Raw genomic sequence first — 19,953 nt, forward strand, 5'->3', positions numbered from 1 at the left:
TCTACACATGCAGACTTCTCATACTTGCTTCTTCTTGTCACCATTTAATTAATTAAAGTTGTACTTGTGGAACTAAAGAAAGTTTGCCTTTTCTCTCACATCTTCCTCTCACAACCTTCCTTTTCTCTCATTAATACATATCCCTCATCATCTCACATCATTTAATCGAACCAGAGAGAAGAGTGAAAGAAAGAATCCTTACATAAATCATCCTCTCTCTCTTGTTCCAATATAGATGAAACAAGATCAAAAATCAAATCTCTCACATCTCATTTCTCCCAAACAGAGTCTTTTTGTGTCTTATGAAGCATTTCTCAAATGAAGAACATATTTTACTTCCCAAAAATCTAGAGAGATAGATGGTCAGAGAGAGAAGATCGGAGAGAGAGAGACAATAAGGATCGGTGAGAGAGGCAGTGAAGATCGGAGAAAGATCAGAAGATCGAACCGGTGTTCCATACAACATCAGACTCAGATCTGGTTCATATCCGAAATCCAAAAAGACGTTCCAGTTCCAAGATGTTACCAGATCCAAAAGATGCTCCAGATCCGGTTGAAGATGTTCGATGTTGAAGATGATATTCCATATAACGATTCGATGTTGAAGATGACCCAAAAGATGTTCGATGTTGAACATGATGTTCCAGATCTAAAAGATCATCCAGATCCATAAGTATGTTTGTTTTCAGGGGGTTTTTTTTTTCAGATTTGCATTTTTTTGTGTTTTATAGATCTTCATTTTTTGTGATTTGTAGATCTGCAACTTTTTTCATTTTTTTGTTCAAGAAGATGAATGTTTTTTAGTTCTTGTTTTCTGGATATGTTGTTTTTTATTACTGATTTTTTCAATTTTTTTTGTGTAAAATTTGTTCTTATATAAACAATTTGATTTTTTTTTTTCATATCTGAACAAATGGAAACAATTTGATTTAAGTTCTTATGTATTGGATTAAAATCTAAGTTACTTTCTTGTTTATTGTTATGATGATTTAATCTAAAAAATCTGTTGTTGTTGGATTCTTGTTAATAAAGTTATGTTTTTATATGCATGTTATATTTTTGATGTAACAATTCTCATAACAATTTTATGCGTCTTAGTTATGAAACTCCAAGATCTAGGCATTTTTTTATGTAACACTGTGTAACCGGGTGTTAGAAATGTAACAATCGAAGAAAAAAAACATCTTACATTTTTTGTGTTACATAAATAATGCCAATTACGTTTTTTTCGTATTACATAAATAATGCCCGCTACATTTTTTGTAACAATCAAATCAAAAATGTCTGTTACATTTTTTTTTGTTACATAAAAAATGTAACAGTCAAAGAAAAAATGCCTGTTACATTTTTTGTGTTACAGAAATAATGCACGTTAAAGAAAATAAAGTGCATTGTTACACTTTTTTTAAATTACTGTAAAAATAAAGTGTGTTGTTACATTTTTTCCAGGTTATATGTTACGTTTCTATGTAACACATGTAACAAAACCAAAAAAAAAAATATATTACAAAAATAGATTGTCATATACACATGTAACAAAACCAAAAAAAAATATACGTCCAAAAATATATTATAAAAATATACGTACAAAAATAGATTGAAAAGTAGTCTTACAACTTGCAGACTCTTGTAAGAGAAGAAAAGTAGTCTTTCAACATGCAGACTTTTGTAAGAGAAATTGAATTAATATTCCAAGATTACCCTTCACGACATGAAATATATTATAAAATTGAGACAAAAGTACACAAAAGCAACTTATGGGCAAAAGTGAATCATAGCCATCCATCAAGTATGATCAATGGTTGTTATTGGGTTTTCAGGGTTTAGTTAACTGGAGTGGGTTTTTTATTTATCCTTCCCCTATATATATAGGGGCTGGTTATCGTACAAATGCGCTTATCGTACATTACGTACGCTACAATCTCAGCCGTCAGATCATCTTCCCGCATTGAAAATCGCATGTTGTTTTTTTGTAACAATTTCGCATGTTGGTTTTTTAACATGCGATTTCATCAAAATTACCACATGCGAAATTGTTACAAAAAACAACATGCTATTTCATCAAAATTATCACATGCAAAATTGAATTATCACATGCGAAATTGTTACAAAAAAACAACCTGCTATTTCATCAAAATTATCACATGCGAAATTGAATTACCACATGCGAAATTGTTACAAAAAAAAAACCTGCTATTTTATCAAAATTATCACATGCGAAATTATTACAAAAAAAAACAACATACGATTTTCATTGCTGGAAGATGATCTGATGGCTGAGATTATAGCGTATGTAATGTACGATAAGGGAATTTGTATAGTACCCTTTACCCATATATATATATATATATATATATATATATATATATATATATATATATATATATATATATATATATATAGTGGAGGGTTCAAATGAGAAGAAATTCTTTGTAAGAAGAAAAAAGAAGAAATTTCAACCGATAGAAATGCTTCATTAGACTTCATTTAATATTTGTACTTAATGTAACTATAAGGGTATATTAGTAAACTTACATACATCATTAATTGGTAGTTTCATCTTTAATAATTAACTATATTAAATTTGTAACTTATTTTTAAGATATATATTTTTCACAAAAAATAAAAATAAAATTTCATTTATAGTGTAGGATAAATACGAGGCGTGTAGGATAAATTACGAGTTGTGTAGGATAAATTTCAATATGTGTAGAATAAATTTCGAAATGTGTAGGATAACTTTTGATGTGTGTAGGCAAAAATGTTTAGTGTGGAGGATTATAGTCTTAATGACTAATTAATTAGTCAAACATAATAATAAATGAGATGAGAAAAAAACTATTTAATGTTTTACAATTATACCCTTTTATTCTTTTTCTTCTCAATAAAATTTTCTTCTCAAATGATCCTCCCCCTATATATATATATAGGGAGCCGCTAGAATGAGAACCACCTCGAGTTGTAAGAACCGCGAGAACTACACCCCACGGAGCGCCGTTCGCCGCGATTTTTTTTTACAAGTAGATGTGTGCATTATAAACACGGCCGTAAAAAAGCACGGCGAACGGCGCTCCGTGGGGTGTACTTTTTTACACCTCAAGTTTGGTGAAAAAAAAAAAGAAAAAAGAAAAAAAAATTAAAAAACACCAAACTTGAGGTGTAAAAAAGTACACCCCACGGAGCGCCGTTCGCCGTGATTTTTTACGGCCGTGTTTATAATGCACACATCTACTTGTAAAAAAAAATCGCGGCGAACGGCGCTCCGTGGGGTGTAGTTCTCGCGGTTCTTACAACTCGGGGTGGTTCTCATTCTAGCAGCCCCCTATATATATATATATATATATATATATATATATATATATATATATATATATATAGGATAATGCTAGATAAAAAACCCTAAAATTCTTAGAAAACTCTGGAAACCCAAATGGGAAGCCATTTTTACCCAACCTCCCGACATTTTTTTTTTTGAAAAAAATTACACATGTAATATACATGTTTTAGAGTGTTTTGGGCCAAAAAAAATAAAAAAGCGCCGAAGGGATTTTTTTAAAAAAAATAAACAAATTTCAGCTCCTAACACGTGTTAAGCAAAAAAGACATAATTTCGCTGAAAATTGCTGAAACTTGTTTTTTTTTTTAAAATATCCCTTCGGCGCTTTTTTGATTTTTTTGGCCCAAAAGTCTTAAAAACATGTATATTACATGTGTTATTTTTTTCAAAAAAAAAAAATGTCGGGAGCTTGGGTTTTCTCGGGTTTTTTATATATATAGGGTTTTCTATCTAGCCCTACCCTATATATATATATATATATATTTAGAGTAAGGTTAACATACAAAAAGCCTTATCATACATCACATAGGAGACAATGGTAACCGTTGGATCAGGGGTATAATCACGCATGGGACCACATAATCACGCATGGGACCACATAATCACGCATGGGACTATAATCACGCACGTTCTATGATAATAACGCACGTTATATTTTTTGTCATGTATGTTAATGTAGGTTAAGCCCTGAAGTACATTATACTTTCTATATATATATATATATATATATATATATATATATATAGATATAGATATAGGGGGCTGCTAGAATGAGAACCACCTCGAGTTGTAAGAACCGCGAGAACTACTTGATCCGGGTCGAGGTGGACCAATTTTTTTTTTCAAAAACGTAGATGCATGTATTATAAACACATTCGTAAAAAAATATTTTTAAAAAATGTCGTGCGAGTAGTTTTTTACACCACAAGTTTGTGGTTTACGAGTTCCGTAAATTTACGGAACTCGTAAACCACAAACTTGTGGTGTAAAAAACTACACGCACGGCATTTTTTTTAAATTTTTTTACGCATGTGTTTATAATACATGCATCTACGTTTTTGAAAAAAAAATTGGTCCACCTCGCCCCGTGCGGTGTGGTTCTCGCGGTTCTTACAACTCGAGGTGGTTCTCATTCTAGCGGTCCCCTATATATATATATATATATATATATGGAATAATGGATTTTAATAATCCAAACTTTTAGTTGTTGGCCAGCAACGGTCCCAACTTAAAAAATAACTGCTGGTGGTCCCAACTTTTCAAATATTGTGAACAAATGGACTTTTACTAAAAAAAACCTTAATTTCTTTTTGTCTCTTTATCTTTTTCGATTTAGTAAAGGTCCATTGGTTTACATTATACGAAAAGTTGCCGAAAAGGATAAGGAGACAAAAAGAAATTAAGGTTTTTTTTAGTAAAAGTCCATTGTTTTACAATATACGAAAATATGAGACTACCACCGGTTATTTTTTTACTTGGGACCGTTTCCGGCCAATGACTAAAAGTTTGGAGTATTAAAATCCATTATTCCTATATATATATATATATATATAGGGGACCGCTAAAATGAAAACCACCTCCAGTTGTAAGAACTGCGCGAACCACTTTCTAGCCATTAGATCAAGATGATGGATGGATGAGATTAAAAGTATTTAAAAATAATATTAAGTATTTTTTGTCTTATTATGTCTTTAATATTTTAATTGAAAAAGGTATTTAAGTAAAATTACTTTTTTTGTCTTTTTATATATGTTATATTTAATTGCCTTTTTGTCCTATTCATTAATTACTTTTTATTACTTTTATTTTTTAAACATAATTTCTTTATTAAAAACATTTTTAAATTCAGATTTTTTTAAAAGATTTTTATACTTTTTACAATTTAAGTTTTACGTTAAAACTTTTTACGTTTTACGTTTTTTTTGACGCGCCGTTTTTAACGCCGTTTTTTAACGCGCCGTTTTTTACGCGCCGTTTTTACACGCCGTTTTTTAAAGCGCCGTTCTTTTAAGGCGTCGTTTTCCTCAATCGGCGTTTTTTTAACGCGCCGTTTTTACACGTTTTTTACGCGCCGTTTTTCCGAAGTTTTTTAACGCGCCGTTTTTTACGCGTTTTTACGCGCCGTTTTTTCAAGCGTCGTTTTTTTAAACGCGCCGATTTTTTACACGCTTTTTAGACGCCGTTTTAACGCGCCGTTTTTTTTCACTTTTTTTAACGCGCCCTTTTTGTAAACTTTTTACGTTTTAAGTTTTACGTTAAACTTTTTACGTTTTACGTTACAATTCTTACATTTTACGTTTTACGTTTTACGTTTTACGTAAAACTTTTTACGTATTACGTTTTACGTTAAAATTTTTACGTTTTACGTTAAACTTTTTACGTTTAACGTTTTACGTAAAACTTTTTACGTTTTACGAAAAACTTTTTACGTTTTACGTTTTACGTGAAACTTTTTACGTTAAAAAGTTTACGGTTTACGTTAAAAGTTTACGGTTTAACCTTTTTTTTTTTACAAAAACTTTTTTACGTAAAAACCAACGCACCCAGAAAATCGCAAAACTTTTTACGTTTTACGTAAAACTTTTTATGTTTTACGTTTTACGTTAAAAAATTAACGGCTTACTTTAAAAAATTTACGGTTTAACTTTTTTTTTTTACAAAAACTTTCTTACGCAAAAACGAACGCACCCAGAAATTTTACAAAAACTTTTTTACGTAAAAACCAACGATCCCAGAAAATCGCAAAACTTTTTACGTTTTACGTAAAACTTTTTATGTTTTACGTTTTACGTTAAAAAATTAACGGCTTACGTTAAAAAATTTACGGTTTAACTTTTTTTTACAAAAACTTTCTTACGCAAAAACGAACGCACCCAGAAATTTTACAAAAACTTTTTTTTACGGTTTACGTTAAAAAAGTTTTTTACACAAAACGAACGCACCCAACAAATCGCTACTCGGTAGGTGTCTCAGATAGATTGCTATCATCATCGACGCCTCAAAAAAATAAAAACCCAAACAAACAAAAATCAAAAGAACGAGTGGATTTCTCGAAAAAAACGAAGTTTTGGCTCAGATTTTCCGATAATCAGAGGCTGCAAAGTGGGGTTGCAGGTTCAAAACCCTACCCTCCGCCATCCTTGCCGCGCCATCGTCATTTTTTTGTTTGCATCATCACAGCCGATTCAATAAGACACCATATTCAACCGATTGAAACATTCAAAAGGAACAAGAACATCATTCAAAACATATTCAACACAGCTCCAATTGTAGGAAAAAAAGTATCGATCGGCACAACGGGGCACCCCCGGCACCAGCGGGCACCACGGGGCTCCACCGGGCACCATCGGCACTACAGACCCGTCAAGCATCTCTAATAAAAACATCCAACACCCATTTCATATAGAAATACACAAATCAAATAAAAAAACCCAGCAAACATAATCAAACAAACAAGTTGTATAGGTAATCAATCCAACAGAAATAAAATCGAACCTTTGGACCCCCACCACTCCACCAGCCACCTGCACCAGCACCGACTACCGAAGAAAGGTAATCAATCTAACAGAAATAAAATCGAACCTTTGGACCCCCACCTGCCACCTTACATCACAGAATCTCCCACGGTCACCCACCTCTGCCCCACACCACCTAAAAAACCCCCACCGCTACCAACCCCAACGCCACCGCCACCACCACCAACACCCGTCGCCCACCTCTACCGAACACTACCACCAGCATCATCGAACACGAGATCTCCCAGGTTTTTACACAGACAAAAACATATCGAACAAAACAAATTGTAGTTCATTTAATTTTTGTCATGAAATTTGCTTTGTTTATCTTTTACATGAATATTGTGATGGTTATCTTCTTCATAAAATGATCCAACCCAAAACCCTAGTTCCCATAACCCTCAGATTTGTTTAACACAATGAATCTTAACAGAAATCAGCAAAGGGGTTTTGTTCATCAACTCTTATGACGCCGATTGCTTCAAGAAAAGCTTACCGTCAACGACTAGCAAGGAGGGGTAGCTGTGGGGTGGCGGAGACGGCGGAGAGGAAGGGGGCCGGAGATGTTCCGGAGAAGGAGGGTCGCCGGAGATGGAGTGGGTCGCCAGAGAATGAGTGGGTAGCCGGAGATGGAGGGGTCACCTGTAATCAGATGAATATGATGAAGATTTGATTATTCTTCATAACTGGGAAGTGAGGATTTTGTAAAGATGAGAGAAGTGAAACAAAGTTCTTCTTCATCAGATATGACTTTTAGATAGAAGCTTTATAAATTAAGAGAGAGAAATATGAGAGATGTTTTAAAAAGGTCTGTGGCTTTAAATGAAGAGAGATAGACAGATATGACATTTGGGGTAAATGACTAAACTACCATTTATGGTGGCATAATCTAATTGGTTGAGAGTGGTTCTCACGGTTCTTACAACTGGGAATGGTTTTCATTTTAGCGGCTTCCTATATATATATATATATATATATATATATATATATATGGTGATCGCTAAAATGAAAACCACCTCTAGTTGTAAGAACCATTGGAACCACTTTCTGGCCCTTAGATCAACTAGATGGATGGATGTGATTAAAAGTAGATAATATTAATATTAAAAGCTTTTTGTCTTATTATGTCTTTAATATTATAATCCAAAAGCGTATTTAAGTAAAATCACTCTATTTTGTCTTTTTATATATATTAATTTTAAATTACCTTTTTTGTCTTATTCATTAATTAGTTTTTTGACTTAATAATTTTTTATTTATAAACATATTTTTTTTTGTAAATCAATTTTTTGAAATCAAGTTTTTATTATAATTTTTTTAATTTTTAAGATTTTTACGCCCGGCCTTTTCACGCCTCGTTTTTTGACGCGCCGTTTTTTTCGCCCGGCTTTTTCACGCGTCGTTTTTTCAACGCGCCGTTTTTGCGTTTTACGCCCCGGTTTTTTACGTTAACGTTATTTACGTTTTACGCGCCGGTTTTTTACGTTAACGTTATTTACGTTTTACGTGCCGGTTTTTTGCGTTTTACGTCCCGGTTTTTTACGTTAACGTTATATACGTTTTACGCGCCGGTTTTTTGCGTTTTACGTCAACGTTTTTTGCGTTTTACGCACCGGTTTTTTAAGTTAACGTTTTTTTAAGTTTTACGCGCCGGTTTTTTACGTTAACGTTATTTACGTTTTACACGCCGGTTTTTTGCGTTTTACGCACCGGTTTTTTACGTCAACGTTTTTTTACGTTTTACGCGCCGGTTTTTTTACGTTTTACGCACCGGTTTTTACGTTTTACACGCCGGTTTTTTTACGTTTTACGCATCGGTTTTTTACGTCAACGTTTTTTTACGTTTTACGCGCCGGTTTTTTTACGTTTTACGCACCGGTTTTTTTACGTTTTACACGCCGGTTTTTTTACGTTTTACGCACCGGTTTTTTTACGTTTTACGCACCGGTTTTTTACGTCAACGTTTTTTTTTACTTTTTATGTTTTTAAATTTTATGTTTTATGTAAAACTTTTTACGTTTTAAGTTTTACGTTAAACTTTTTACGTTTTACTTTTTTAAGTTTTACGGTAAACTTTTTACGTTTTACGTAAAAGTTTACGGTTGAACTTTTTTTCCACAAAAACTTTTTTACACGAAAACTTGTTTACGCAAAGACGAACGCACCCATAAATCGCAAAGTCGGTAGGTGTCTCGGATATATTTTTATCGTCATAGACGGGGGAAAAGAATATAAAAAACCAACAACACCAAAAAAACAAAAGTGTATCTCGAAAAAAAAAGGGTTTGGCTCAGATTAACGGATAATCAAAAGGATGCAAAAGAGGGGTTGCAGGTTTAAAAAACCTACCCTCCGCCGTCCTTGCCGCGCCATTGTCCGTTTTTTTTATCATCACTGCCGATTCAAAAAGGCACCAGATTCAACCGATTTAAACAAACCCAAAAATGGCAGTAGCAACAAAAATGGCAGTAACAACAAACCCAAAAAGAACATCATTCAAACACAGATCTAACACCCACATAGAATCATCAGAAAAATCAAGAACATCGTCCGTTTTTTTTATCTAACAAAAATGGCAGTAACAACAAAAATGGCAGAAACAACAAACCCAAAAAGAACATCATTCAAACACAGATCATACCAAAAATGCCATCGAACCAAGAATCATCAGAAAAATCAACTAAAAACCATAAAAATGGATGCTAGATCACACACCCCCCACCTGTCGTCGACCCACCACCACCCAGCCGTCGAACCGCCACCACCCACTGTCGAACCGCCACCACTAACCCGCTGTTAGAACCACCGCCGCCGACCAAACCACCACCGTAACATCATAGATCGGGACACCAACAACCACAACATCATAGATCGGGGCACCAACATCATAGATCGGGACACCAACAACCATAGATCGGGAAACCAACAACCACAAACATCAAATCGGAGCTCACTACCCCCCAATCGGAGCGGCGATGATGGCGGCGGTGGTGATCTCACGGAGCTTCCGTTTCTGTTCTCCGGTCAGGTTTTGAGAGAGGGAACGAGGGTTGTCAGAACGAGGGGGTGTGGGTGTGCGTGAAGGTTTTCTGGCTTGAAAAGGGGGTGCCAGAGAGTCATCGGAATGCCGGCAGTCGCCGGCTCCGCTGGAAAGTGAGGGTGAGAGATGAACTGGGGGTCAGGGTGTTGTGTTGTGATTTAATAGTGGGTTCAGTCGTCGTCATCATCGACTTCGGTTGAACATATTTAGAGTCTGCAACTAATTTAAAGGAAGATGGGTTTTGGGGTTGGAAAGATAAAGTCTGCAAGAGAGAGAGAGAGAGAGATGATGAATGAGAGATCCCTAAAGTCTGCAACTTATTTAAAGGAAAGAGAGAGGAGACAGGAAAATTAAAAGAAAGACAGAGGAGAGAGATAGGATAAGACATTCGGGGTAAATGACCGATATACCCTTTTTGTTGGCAACATCTGATTGGTGAAGATTGGTTCTCATGGTTCTTACAACTGGAGGTGGTTTTCATTTTAGCGGCTCCCTGTATATATATCTTCTACCAAGTAATGAGAATGATACAAAAATTGGAAATTAACAAGAATATATATATATATATATATATATTACAAGATAACAAAATATATATATTTCACACAAGTCTTAAAAATATATTATTTTTAAGAAATATAATTCCGGAAAGTATTAAAAATCAATGTATTGATTTTTGGCAAATAATGTAAAATACACAAGTATTTACATAAAAATACAAGAATACTTTCCTAAGTATACTTGCACAAAAATAATATTGGAAATATTATTTAACAAAATACTTATATTTATTTTCGAAAAATAATATAAGTAACATATTTTGAATAAGTTAAAACTCTAGTTTATTTTTAACACTTATTGATCTTCACCGATCACATAAACAAATATATATTTTTGGTAAATAAAATATATATTTACGAAAGGACAATACAAATTCAAAATATAAGAACACGACAAACGAGCGAAACCCGACAAACAAGGGCACGACCCTCACATATGATGAACATACACAGAACAAATACATAGACCTAAGATGGTGACTTGTACTCCGTGTGTTACAGGTCTAGTGACTAACGTACATAGAACACGTATAGGTCACGACGCTTACGAGACAAACCCGGTGAAGTTTACAATGCAAGATACGCAAAACTATGAGTTCATGTCCCCACTTTTAAATATTTACTTGTTTTCTAATCTTGGGGAAAATACATGTGCTATGGTATGTAGAACACAAAACTAATGAATGACACATAGATCATGTGACGAATAGGGTGACATAAGCACCATTAATTAACTATATACCTAGACCGCGGAACAAAAGGTTAGATCTAATGGGTTTCAGGCAGCCACACTCCGAGCCATGTTCTACCTAGAGTGCTTTTGTGTCTCGAGTCGTAAATCGACAGAAAAATGCCTATGGTTTGGATGCTTCCTATGTCGTGACATATGTTAATGTCCTCGCGAAACATTTGCGATCTTGTATTCCTTACATTTACAGAACTCAGTTTACAGATACGTTTTACAAATTACATACCATGTTTTCATACAAGTATACAAACATTCTATACGAAAACTACATGAATTCACACCAACTTTTGTTGACGATTTTCAAAACTTACATGTATTTCAGGGAACTAAGTGGATGTGCGCGCGATCTCTTGCTCAAGAATGTTGTTTATGTATCAAGTCATTTTGTGTCGATGCTCTGTTGCCTCTTTTGTAGTATTTGTTTGTTATATCTCACCTCTTTCTGGAGATATAATGAACAAAATCTTGATATTTGTTTTTGAAATGGTGTTGTAGACTTTTCAAACACTTATCTTATTTGTGATGTAAACTTTTAACTTAACCTTTATTTTGGGATGTTAAACTATGAATGGCAAGTGGAGTATATTTTTAATCATGTAGAATGTTTACCATTCATATGCAATGAGAACCTTTCAGGATCACACCTCGTGCTTCCGCCTTAGAAAGGGTGTGACACTTTTCTCTTTAACGATCGTTACTGCAATGATGGAGCCGTCCCCGAGAACTCTCAAAAAAAATCAGACCTCAAGAGACAAAAAGAATTGGGCAAAAAATTGTGGTTAAGGGGAAATGAATTCAAAAATTAAAACAACAGAGATGGAGTTAAAACTTGAACTTGAGACCACTACTTTATTTTAAAATGACCTTTTCCACTCCCCGCCAACAATTTTTGGATAATAAATGGATGCATATAATAAATATATATTTTTATATAAATATAAAAGCTTATAAGAGCGACGACCCGGGTTGGTCGGCCCTGTGGATAGCGCCCCCTTTATGGCGGGCATGGGATGGGTGTGGGGCACCATAGGGCGCTAACGACGATGATGTAACAAGGGACAGTATACCACACCCCTTTGACCTTAGTATTTTGAAAAGTTATAAGCTTCAAAATGATATTTGATAATGAGGATGTATGTAAGAAGAAAAAGTCAATAAATAAATAAGTCACTCCATACTAATTTTTTCAAAAATTCAATAAATCAATAAGTTAGTTTTAAAATACTTAACTAAACAAACATGGCCTATATATTCCTTAATATTTTATTACACCAAACGTCAAACAAGTTTGTCAAATTGTCACCGTATTTTAAAGGCCGGTAGTAAAGGTGGCCCACAGCAGGCCCACCACCGAAGTCCAGCGTAACTTACACACGTTACACGTATGACATTCTCATCTCCTAAAACAAAATATCTTTTTTGATTCCATAATTCCATATGGCATGTTGTCCTTTTAAACCGGAAAACCTTTTGTCCACACTACAAACAACTAAATCCACACCACCAACGCATAATCACTTGTACATCACTCATCAAAACTTGTACAATCACCTGGTAATTAAACAAAGAAAAAGGTCCGGTATTCGTAACGCATAAACTTTCATTCTGTTTGCTTTAAACGGTGAAAGCTGAAGGTAGCGGGAACGACAACTGCGTGAAGCTTCCGCTTTGTGTCCACTACTTTCTCTCTCTAACAGGTATGTGTGTTTCTCTCTCTAAATTAGATATATGTGTGTGTGTATCTACGTGTTTTGCTTGGAACTTACGCTTTCTGATTTCGTTGTGGTTAAATATCAGGATTTGTAGTTTGATTTCTCTGCATCAAGTTTACAGATCAGTTCAGGTTTGTGATTCTCTTACTCGCGTAGTGTATTTGAAGTTCGAATTTGTAGATTTGTTGCTTTTGTTTGATTTCTACATACACATTACTTCGTAATTCGTACTATACGGTTTGAATTGTTTTGTTCTGGTTCTGATGAATTTTGCTCGGTTTATGATGTGAAATGTTAGTGTTTCTGTAGTTTATCTGTGTGTGTGTGTGAAATGTTAGTGAATTTTGCTCGTGTAGTTTATTTGAATTGTTTTGTTCTGGTTCTGATGAATTTTGAAGTGTTTATGATATGAAATGTTAGTGTTTCTATAGTTTGTTGTGTGTGTGTGTGTGAGAGAGAGAGAGAGAGAGAGTTACATCACTATAGCTATCGATCTCTACACATATTGTTTACAGATTAATTCAGGTTTGTGATTCTCTAACTCACATATTGTTGCTGTTGTTTGTTTTTTACTTACACGTTACTTCGTAATTCGTATTATACGCTTTGAATTGTTTTTTTCTGGTTCTGATTTGCTCGGGTTATGATTTGAAATGTTAGTGTTTATGTAGTTTATTTGTGTGTATGTGTGTGAGAGAGAGAGAGAGAGAGAGAAGAGAGAGAGAGAGATTTTACATCACCATAGCTCTCGATTAGCCGAGTATTGCAGAAGAAACACGCTCTTGACTGATTTTTGCAAAATGTAACATAAGTTTCACTTTGTTGCCTTTCATTAAGTGGCTTTCGAGGCTATATACCTGTGAGAATACACAGAGGCGTATGCTTCATGGATTGTTCGTGCTTGATGCGTTGAGTTTTTAAATTTTGGTAGATAATTCGTTTGTTTTAGACTTTTAGTATTGTTTTAGCCTTTTAGGTTTTATATTTTCTAGTTTTTATTGATAGATTCATGAGATCTGGAACTTTTTAGGAATTTTTACTAGTTATTAAACAGATTATGAAAATGGTGAAAGATGTGGTGGTTCAAGACCTATGATTATGTTCATTTAATTCAAGAATGTATCAAACACACTTATGAGTAATTTCATAATTCCAAACAGTTCTGGAAATATCAGGTCACTGTCATTATGAATGTTTTACAGAAACAGTTTGTGTATATACTATTTTGTAATTTGTGTATATGTATTATGTGGTGCATGTGCAACTTGATCTACAAGAATAATTAATGGCACCAAATGACTGTTTTCTTGGCTTTGTATACATTGTGTATTAATCTTCTTTTTTAGGTGTTAGTTTATTATTTTATCATTCTGACATTTAACATGGTTATAAGCATTTTGTTTCTCTATTAAATTCAAGTATGGTTACATATGCAGGTCGCAACAATGACACCACCAGTTGAGACTGAGACACTACCACTTGAGACTGAGACACTACCACTTGAGACACCACCAATTGTGACACCACCAACAGTGACACCGCCAATTGTGACACCATCACCATCAAATGAGACACCGAATAAACCTGCCAACTCCCATCATCATTCACATCCTCCTCTTAACGAAAGAATACTTTCATCCATAAGGAGAAGGTCAGCTGCTTCTCATCCTTGGCATGATCTTGAAATAGGTATTTCATATTTTTTTTGTCAATAATTCTTGTTTTTAATTCTTAAACTAAAGAGTAAAGTACATGGACGGTCCCTGTGATTTACCAAACTTTTGGATTTGATCCCTAGCTTTTCAAAAGTACACTGATGGTCCCTGTGTTTGCATTTTGTAACGCATTTAGACCCCATCTTTTTCCAAAAGTACATGGAAGGTCCCTGTGGTTTGCACCTTGTAACGCATTTAGTCCCTAAGTTGGACATGCTAAAACCTTTAGATTTGTTGCTTGGGGGCTAAATGCGTTATAATGTGCAAACCATAGGGACCATCCGTATACTTTTGGAAATCTAGGGACCAAATCCAAAATTTTGGTAAACCACAGGGACCATCCGTGTACTTTACTCTAAACTAAAAACATTCTGTGTAGTAGTTAAATAACATTCAAACGTCTGACTTTTGTATTTGACCAATGCAGGACCGGGAGCACCAAAAATATTCAACTGTGTAAGCATGTGGAATCAGTATAAACCAAAGTCAAATTTACCGAAATCACCAGACTTGCAAATAGGATTTTGTGTGTGTATGTTCATACAAAGGATTTATCATAAAATCTGGTTGTTTTTTTGCAGGTGATTGAAATTAGCAAGGGAAGCAAGGTAAAATACGAGCTTGACAAAAAAACAGGACTGATTAAGGTAATCTATGAGGATGATATTTGGTGTAATGAGCTAAGATTCTATTGCCTGAAGTATTAACCTATATGTACTGTTATCAGGTGGATCGTGTCTTATATTCATCTGTCGTGTACCCCCACAACTATGGCTTTGTACCTCGTACTCTTTGTGAGGACAATGATCCACTTGATGTCTTGGTTATCATGCAGGTATGCCACTTTTTAGTAATTCACTTATCACTAACGGTTTGAAACTTGTAAAATTCTTATATATATATATTAAATGGAAATATTGTTGACTTCTTGTGGTGTTTTGAAAACACTTGCATTATAGGAACCAATCCTGCCTGGTTGTTTTCTTCGTGCAAAAGCAATTGGTGTCATGCCCATGATTGATCAGGTATCAAGTTATACAAATCACACCCTAATCACAACTTCTAATACAATGCAATTCTCTGATTTAACTCATATTTACCCAACAAAAATTCATAATATCAAGTATTACTCATTTATAAATTTATGACATGTATACTGTATACACTTCCCTTAAAACATGCATTAGGATATGATATTAGAATTATTAAATTAAATTAAATTATACTAATCGGCAAAGGTGGCCACACTCTCAAAATGACACTATTCATAAGGTTGACCAATCACGCGCTGCCACTTGGCGGCAATCTTTTTTACAAAACTTTTTGTCTTTTAGTTTACATTGTCATTTACACCCCTTGAACTTCAATAAAGTTCTTATGCAGCCCTCAAACTTCAATAAAGTTACTTTCTTCCTTCTTTGACGACTACACCGAGTGCCAGTATTGTATTGTATTGATACCGCTGCAACACGCGGGGTAAAACTCCTCGTTTGTATTAATGAAATGGGCAAACACTGATTAATAGTTTTTATAAATGGGTACATTTTATACTAGTTTTTTGATTGGGTAAATATGATATTATGCTAGTTTTCAGGGCTATACATGAAAATATGAAATCACCCTCTTTGTTTGTTCACCGTTAAATTCATTATACGATTACTGACATGGTTGATAAATCAGGGAGAAAAAGATGATAAGATAATTGCAGTATGTGCTGATGATCCTGAGTATAGACACTACAATGACATCAAGGAGCTCCCGCCACATCGCTTGGCGGAGATCCGCCGCTTCTTTGAAGACTGTAATCTTTTAAAACTCAGCTTTTAAATTCTCACATGTACTAAATATGACCCGTTTAAAAATGAATCTGTTTTTCCCGCTGCTCTTGCCAGTCTATTGAATTTGTATACCTTTTGATTGATGACACTGTTAATGGACTAAAATCTTGTTTATGTTGACGACTAATTAGACAAGAAGAATGAGAACAAGGAAGTTGCTGTCAATGAATTCTTGCCAGCTGCTGAAGCTATTGAGGTGGTCAAACATTCCATGTAAGTACAGTCTCAAAATACTTTATTTGCTCCATATATACCGTTATTTTTTCTACATTATTCACTCACTATGATTCTTCTTCTCATGCTATATAAATAGGATTCATAAAATGAGAACATAAATAGTTAAAACAAATAGTTCGGTTATCCCAAAATAAAAACAAACACTTTCTTAAATGGATGTCCTAAAACAGGTGCCAAATTATCACCGCTTTTTTGGCAAATTCCAATTTGCAATCACCTTTTTACAATATTCTCGGGACCGGACCGCTTTGGTTGAGTCTATTTGAATTTTCTCCACTTGAACCGGTGAATTGGACGTGTGGTCAGACTGGATATCAATTTTCTATTTTTTAGGCTTCATAGTATGTTTATTAAAGACTTCATGTATGTTAAGCAAGTCCACACCAAAAGATAAAGTAGTTCTATCTTCTGTTTTAGGGTAAACTACACGGATACGGATGGTCCCTGTGACTTACCAAATTTTGGATTTGGTCCCTAGCTTTTCAAAAGTACACGGATGGTCCCTATGGTTTGCATTTGTTAACACATTTAGTCCCTAGCCAACAAATCTAAAGGTTTTAGCAGGTCCAAGTTAGGACTAAATGTATTATGAAGTGCGAATCACAAGGACTATCTATGTACTTTTGGAAAAAACTGGGGACTAAATGTGTTACAAAATGCAAACCACATGGACCATTCGTGTACTTTTGAAAAACTAGGGACTAAATCCAAAGTCTTGGTAAATTAGTTGTATATATTTTTAGTTTTTAAATTATTGTGATGTCATAGGTTTTTGAAACCGGTTTGACCAGTGAACCGGTAAGGCGGCCGGTTCTTAACCTGTTCGATTATAAAAATTTGCTTCTTTTTAATCTATTAGTAATCGCTAACCACCTTAGCTTCATTTTGGACACGTCTTAGCTCGTTGCGAAGCTCCAATTGTCGACAAAGCAAACCTACACATTATTAATTTATATATCTTATGTAAAAATATTTATCTAGTGAAAATTTATTATTTTTTCAACTAATTTTCTAAACAGTTTATGAGTTTGACTATGTTGTGTAACTTGAAGGGACCTGTATGCGGATTACATTGTGGAGAGCTTGAGGAGATAAAGAGGAGGATGTTTGGTCCATAATTCCATATATAAGTGAAGATGCTTTCATATAATTTTTTGCAAATTCTATATTTTGGTCTAGGCTGCACATATTCATGTGCAGTGTAAGCTTATCATTGCTATATGATGATGACGAAAACACACACAAGTTTGAAGAAAACGAACTCTATTGATACATATATTCTTTTTTTTTTCCGTCTGACATTGCCACTGTAGATCGAAAGAAGTTTTGTGCACTTTGAAACTTTTATAGTACTATTTCTTGTCTTCTTTATTGATTTCGTGGTTCGAGAGGCAGAAGGGATGTTAGTAAACCGATTCATGTTAGCTCGAAATTATATGAGCCAACTCAGCTTGGTTTGATCTCTCTCCGCTGAGTTGAAATAAGATCTTGAACTCGGCTTGTTACAAATCAAGCTGGCTTGTGGCTCAACGTATTTAATTAAGAGAACCATTTTCAAATTGGTAGCAACCATAAAAGAAGGAATTAGAAAATCAACCGTTTCGAACTCAAGTTACTTTTTGTGAGTTTTTTCGAATCGGTATCTTAATTATATATCAGAGAACCATTCACGTTGCTCGTCTAGGGTGGCTCACTGTTTGTGAGTTTTTCGTGTTTGCTCGAATTCAAGTTGAAATTGTACGAGTCAGGTTGGCTCAAGCCTCAAGCCTAATTAGTTTGGGCAGATTGTAAAGAGATTTATTTTCAAACTAGTTTTAAAACACAAGTAACTTGTAAATGATATGTTAATATTATATCGTAGTGTGACAAGTAATCAATAGTAGTCAACCAAAAAATCCTATACAATCTGAACACACGTGATTGTCTAAATTCTTGCATTTTCATACGTGTCATGTTAAAGATAAAAGAATAAACCCCAATTTAATAATGATGACTAAAATCATGAAATATGTTCAAAGTTAAGAATTTTCGATTTTCATGTATATTAAATTGAGTTGATATAGCCCATTAATAGTGATTTTAGCTTTTTCACGTGTTTGTTTTACTTTTTTTTAAATAATATATTTTATATTTGATTTGATTACTTGTGTACATTAATTTTTTCAAAGAAATCTAACTCCACAACTAAGTTTTTTTATTTCAACATTACGATATAAGTTTTGTCGAAAATGAATACCGTGTCGGTATCATACCAAACCAACCCGAGACCAATGATGAGTATTAACTTATTATTTTTAAGTATTCATTTATCTTTTATTGATAATTTACTAGCTTACAAACCCGTGTATTACACGAGGTTGAATGACGAAAAAAATGTAAATTATAAACTTGTATATAATCCTTATTGATGAAATGACTTATTAGATAAATAGTAAAACAAAAGAACAGTTATATTTTCAGCTATTCAAAATAATTTTATAAGTTTTCACTTCTTTCTTTAGATACTAGAATCCATCTTATTATATGACTTAAAAAAATTAACACCAAAAAAATAAAAAACAACGATCATAAAATTGTAAGTGTTTTTAAAAATAATTATAAGGTATGAAGTTATGGTAAATGAATTGTAATTAAATTATACCATGTATATTAATTATATAATAAGTACTTTGATATAGATACTATTTTCTGATATATGGATCATGAAATGAGATATGAATATCTCATAGTCTAGAAAATATTACATATTAATGAATCACAAGACTCCTTCTATGGTGAGACATCCATCACTTATAAGATCTAAAACACGTATTTATAAGACCATGTGTAGTGGTGGAACAAAATAATGCTCCCACCATGGGGTATTATTCAACACGTGTCATCGCAGTCAGCATGGGGCATTATTGCAAAAATGGTATAGTTGGGCATTATTCCAATAATGCCCATATTATTTTTAATGCAAAAAAAAAGTTTTAAATAAAGTTGTCAAAAGTGACCATGTGGTTAGCTCAAAAGTGATTTGCCAAAAGTGACCATGTGGGTACCATTTTCAAAAGTTGTCAGACACTAGCTCAAAAATGATTGGCCAGTCAACCATCATACAAACCAAATTAAGCATTTTAAATAAAACGCCGGACAACAAATTTTTCCAAAAAAACGCCGGACAACGCCCGGTGTAGTGAGGGGAGGGGCGTTTTGAGGCGTTTTTTTTTTTCAATTTTTTTAAAAACCATGGCCCACTACAGGTGGTC

The 19,953-nt window shown here is 34.0% G+C and overlaps 1 protein-coding gene across 1 annotated transcript; it reads left to right on the forward strand.

Annotated features, from left to right (window-relative positions):
* Window positions 1-12,753: 12,753 nt before the first annotated feature.
* LOC110904415 (soluble inorganic pyrophosphatase 1) lies at window positions 12,754-18,071 on the forward strand. The gene is made up of 10 exons (XM_022150265.2): window positions 12,754-12,897; window positions 12,998-13,043; window positions 14,349-14,601; window positions 15,055-15,083; window positions 15,209-15,274; window positions 15,355-15,462; window positions 15,587-15,652; window positions 16,308-16,428; window positions 16,597-16,678; window positions 17,755-18,071. Exons 3-10 carry the CDS (start codon window positions 14,358-14,360, stop codon window positions 17,795-17,797), a joined length of 759 nt encoding a protein of 252 aa, XP_022005957.1. The 5' UTR covers window positions 12,754-12,897; window positions 12,998-13,043; window positions 14,349-14,357; the 3' UTR covers window positions 17,798-18,071.
* The last annotated feature ends 1,882 nt before the right edge of the window (window positions 18,072-19,953 follow it).

The sequence above is a fragment of the Helianthus annuus genome, chromosome 2 (assembly GCF_002127325.2).
Source record: "Helianthus annuus cultivar XRQ/B chromosome 2, HanXRQr2.0-SUNRISE, whole genome shotgun sequence".
NCBI lineage: Eukaryota > Viridiplantae > Streptophyta > Magnoliopsida > Asterales > Asteraceae > Helianthus > Helianthus annuus.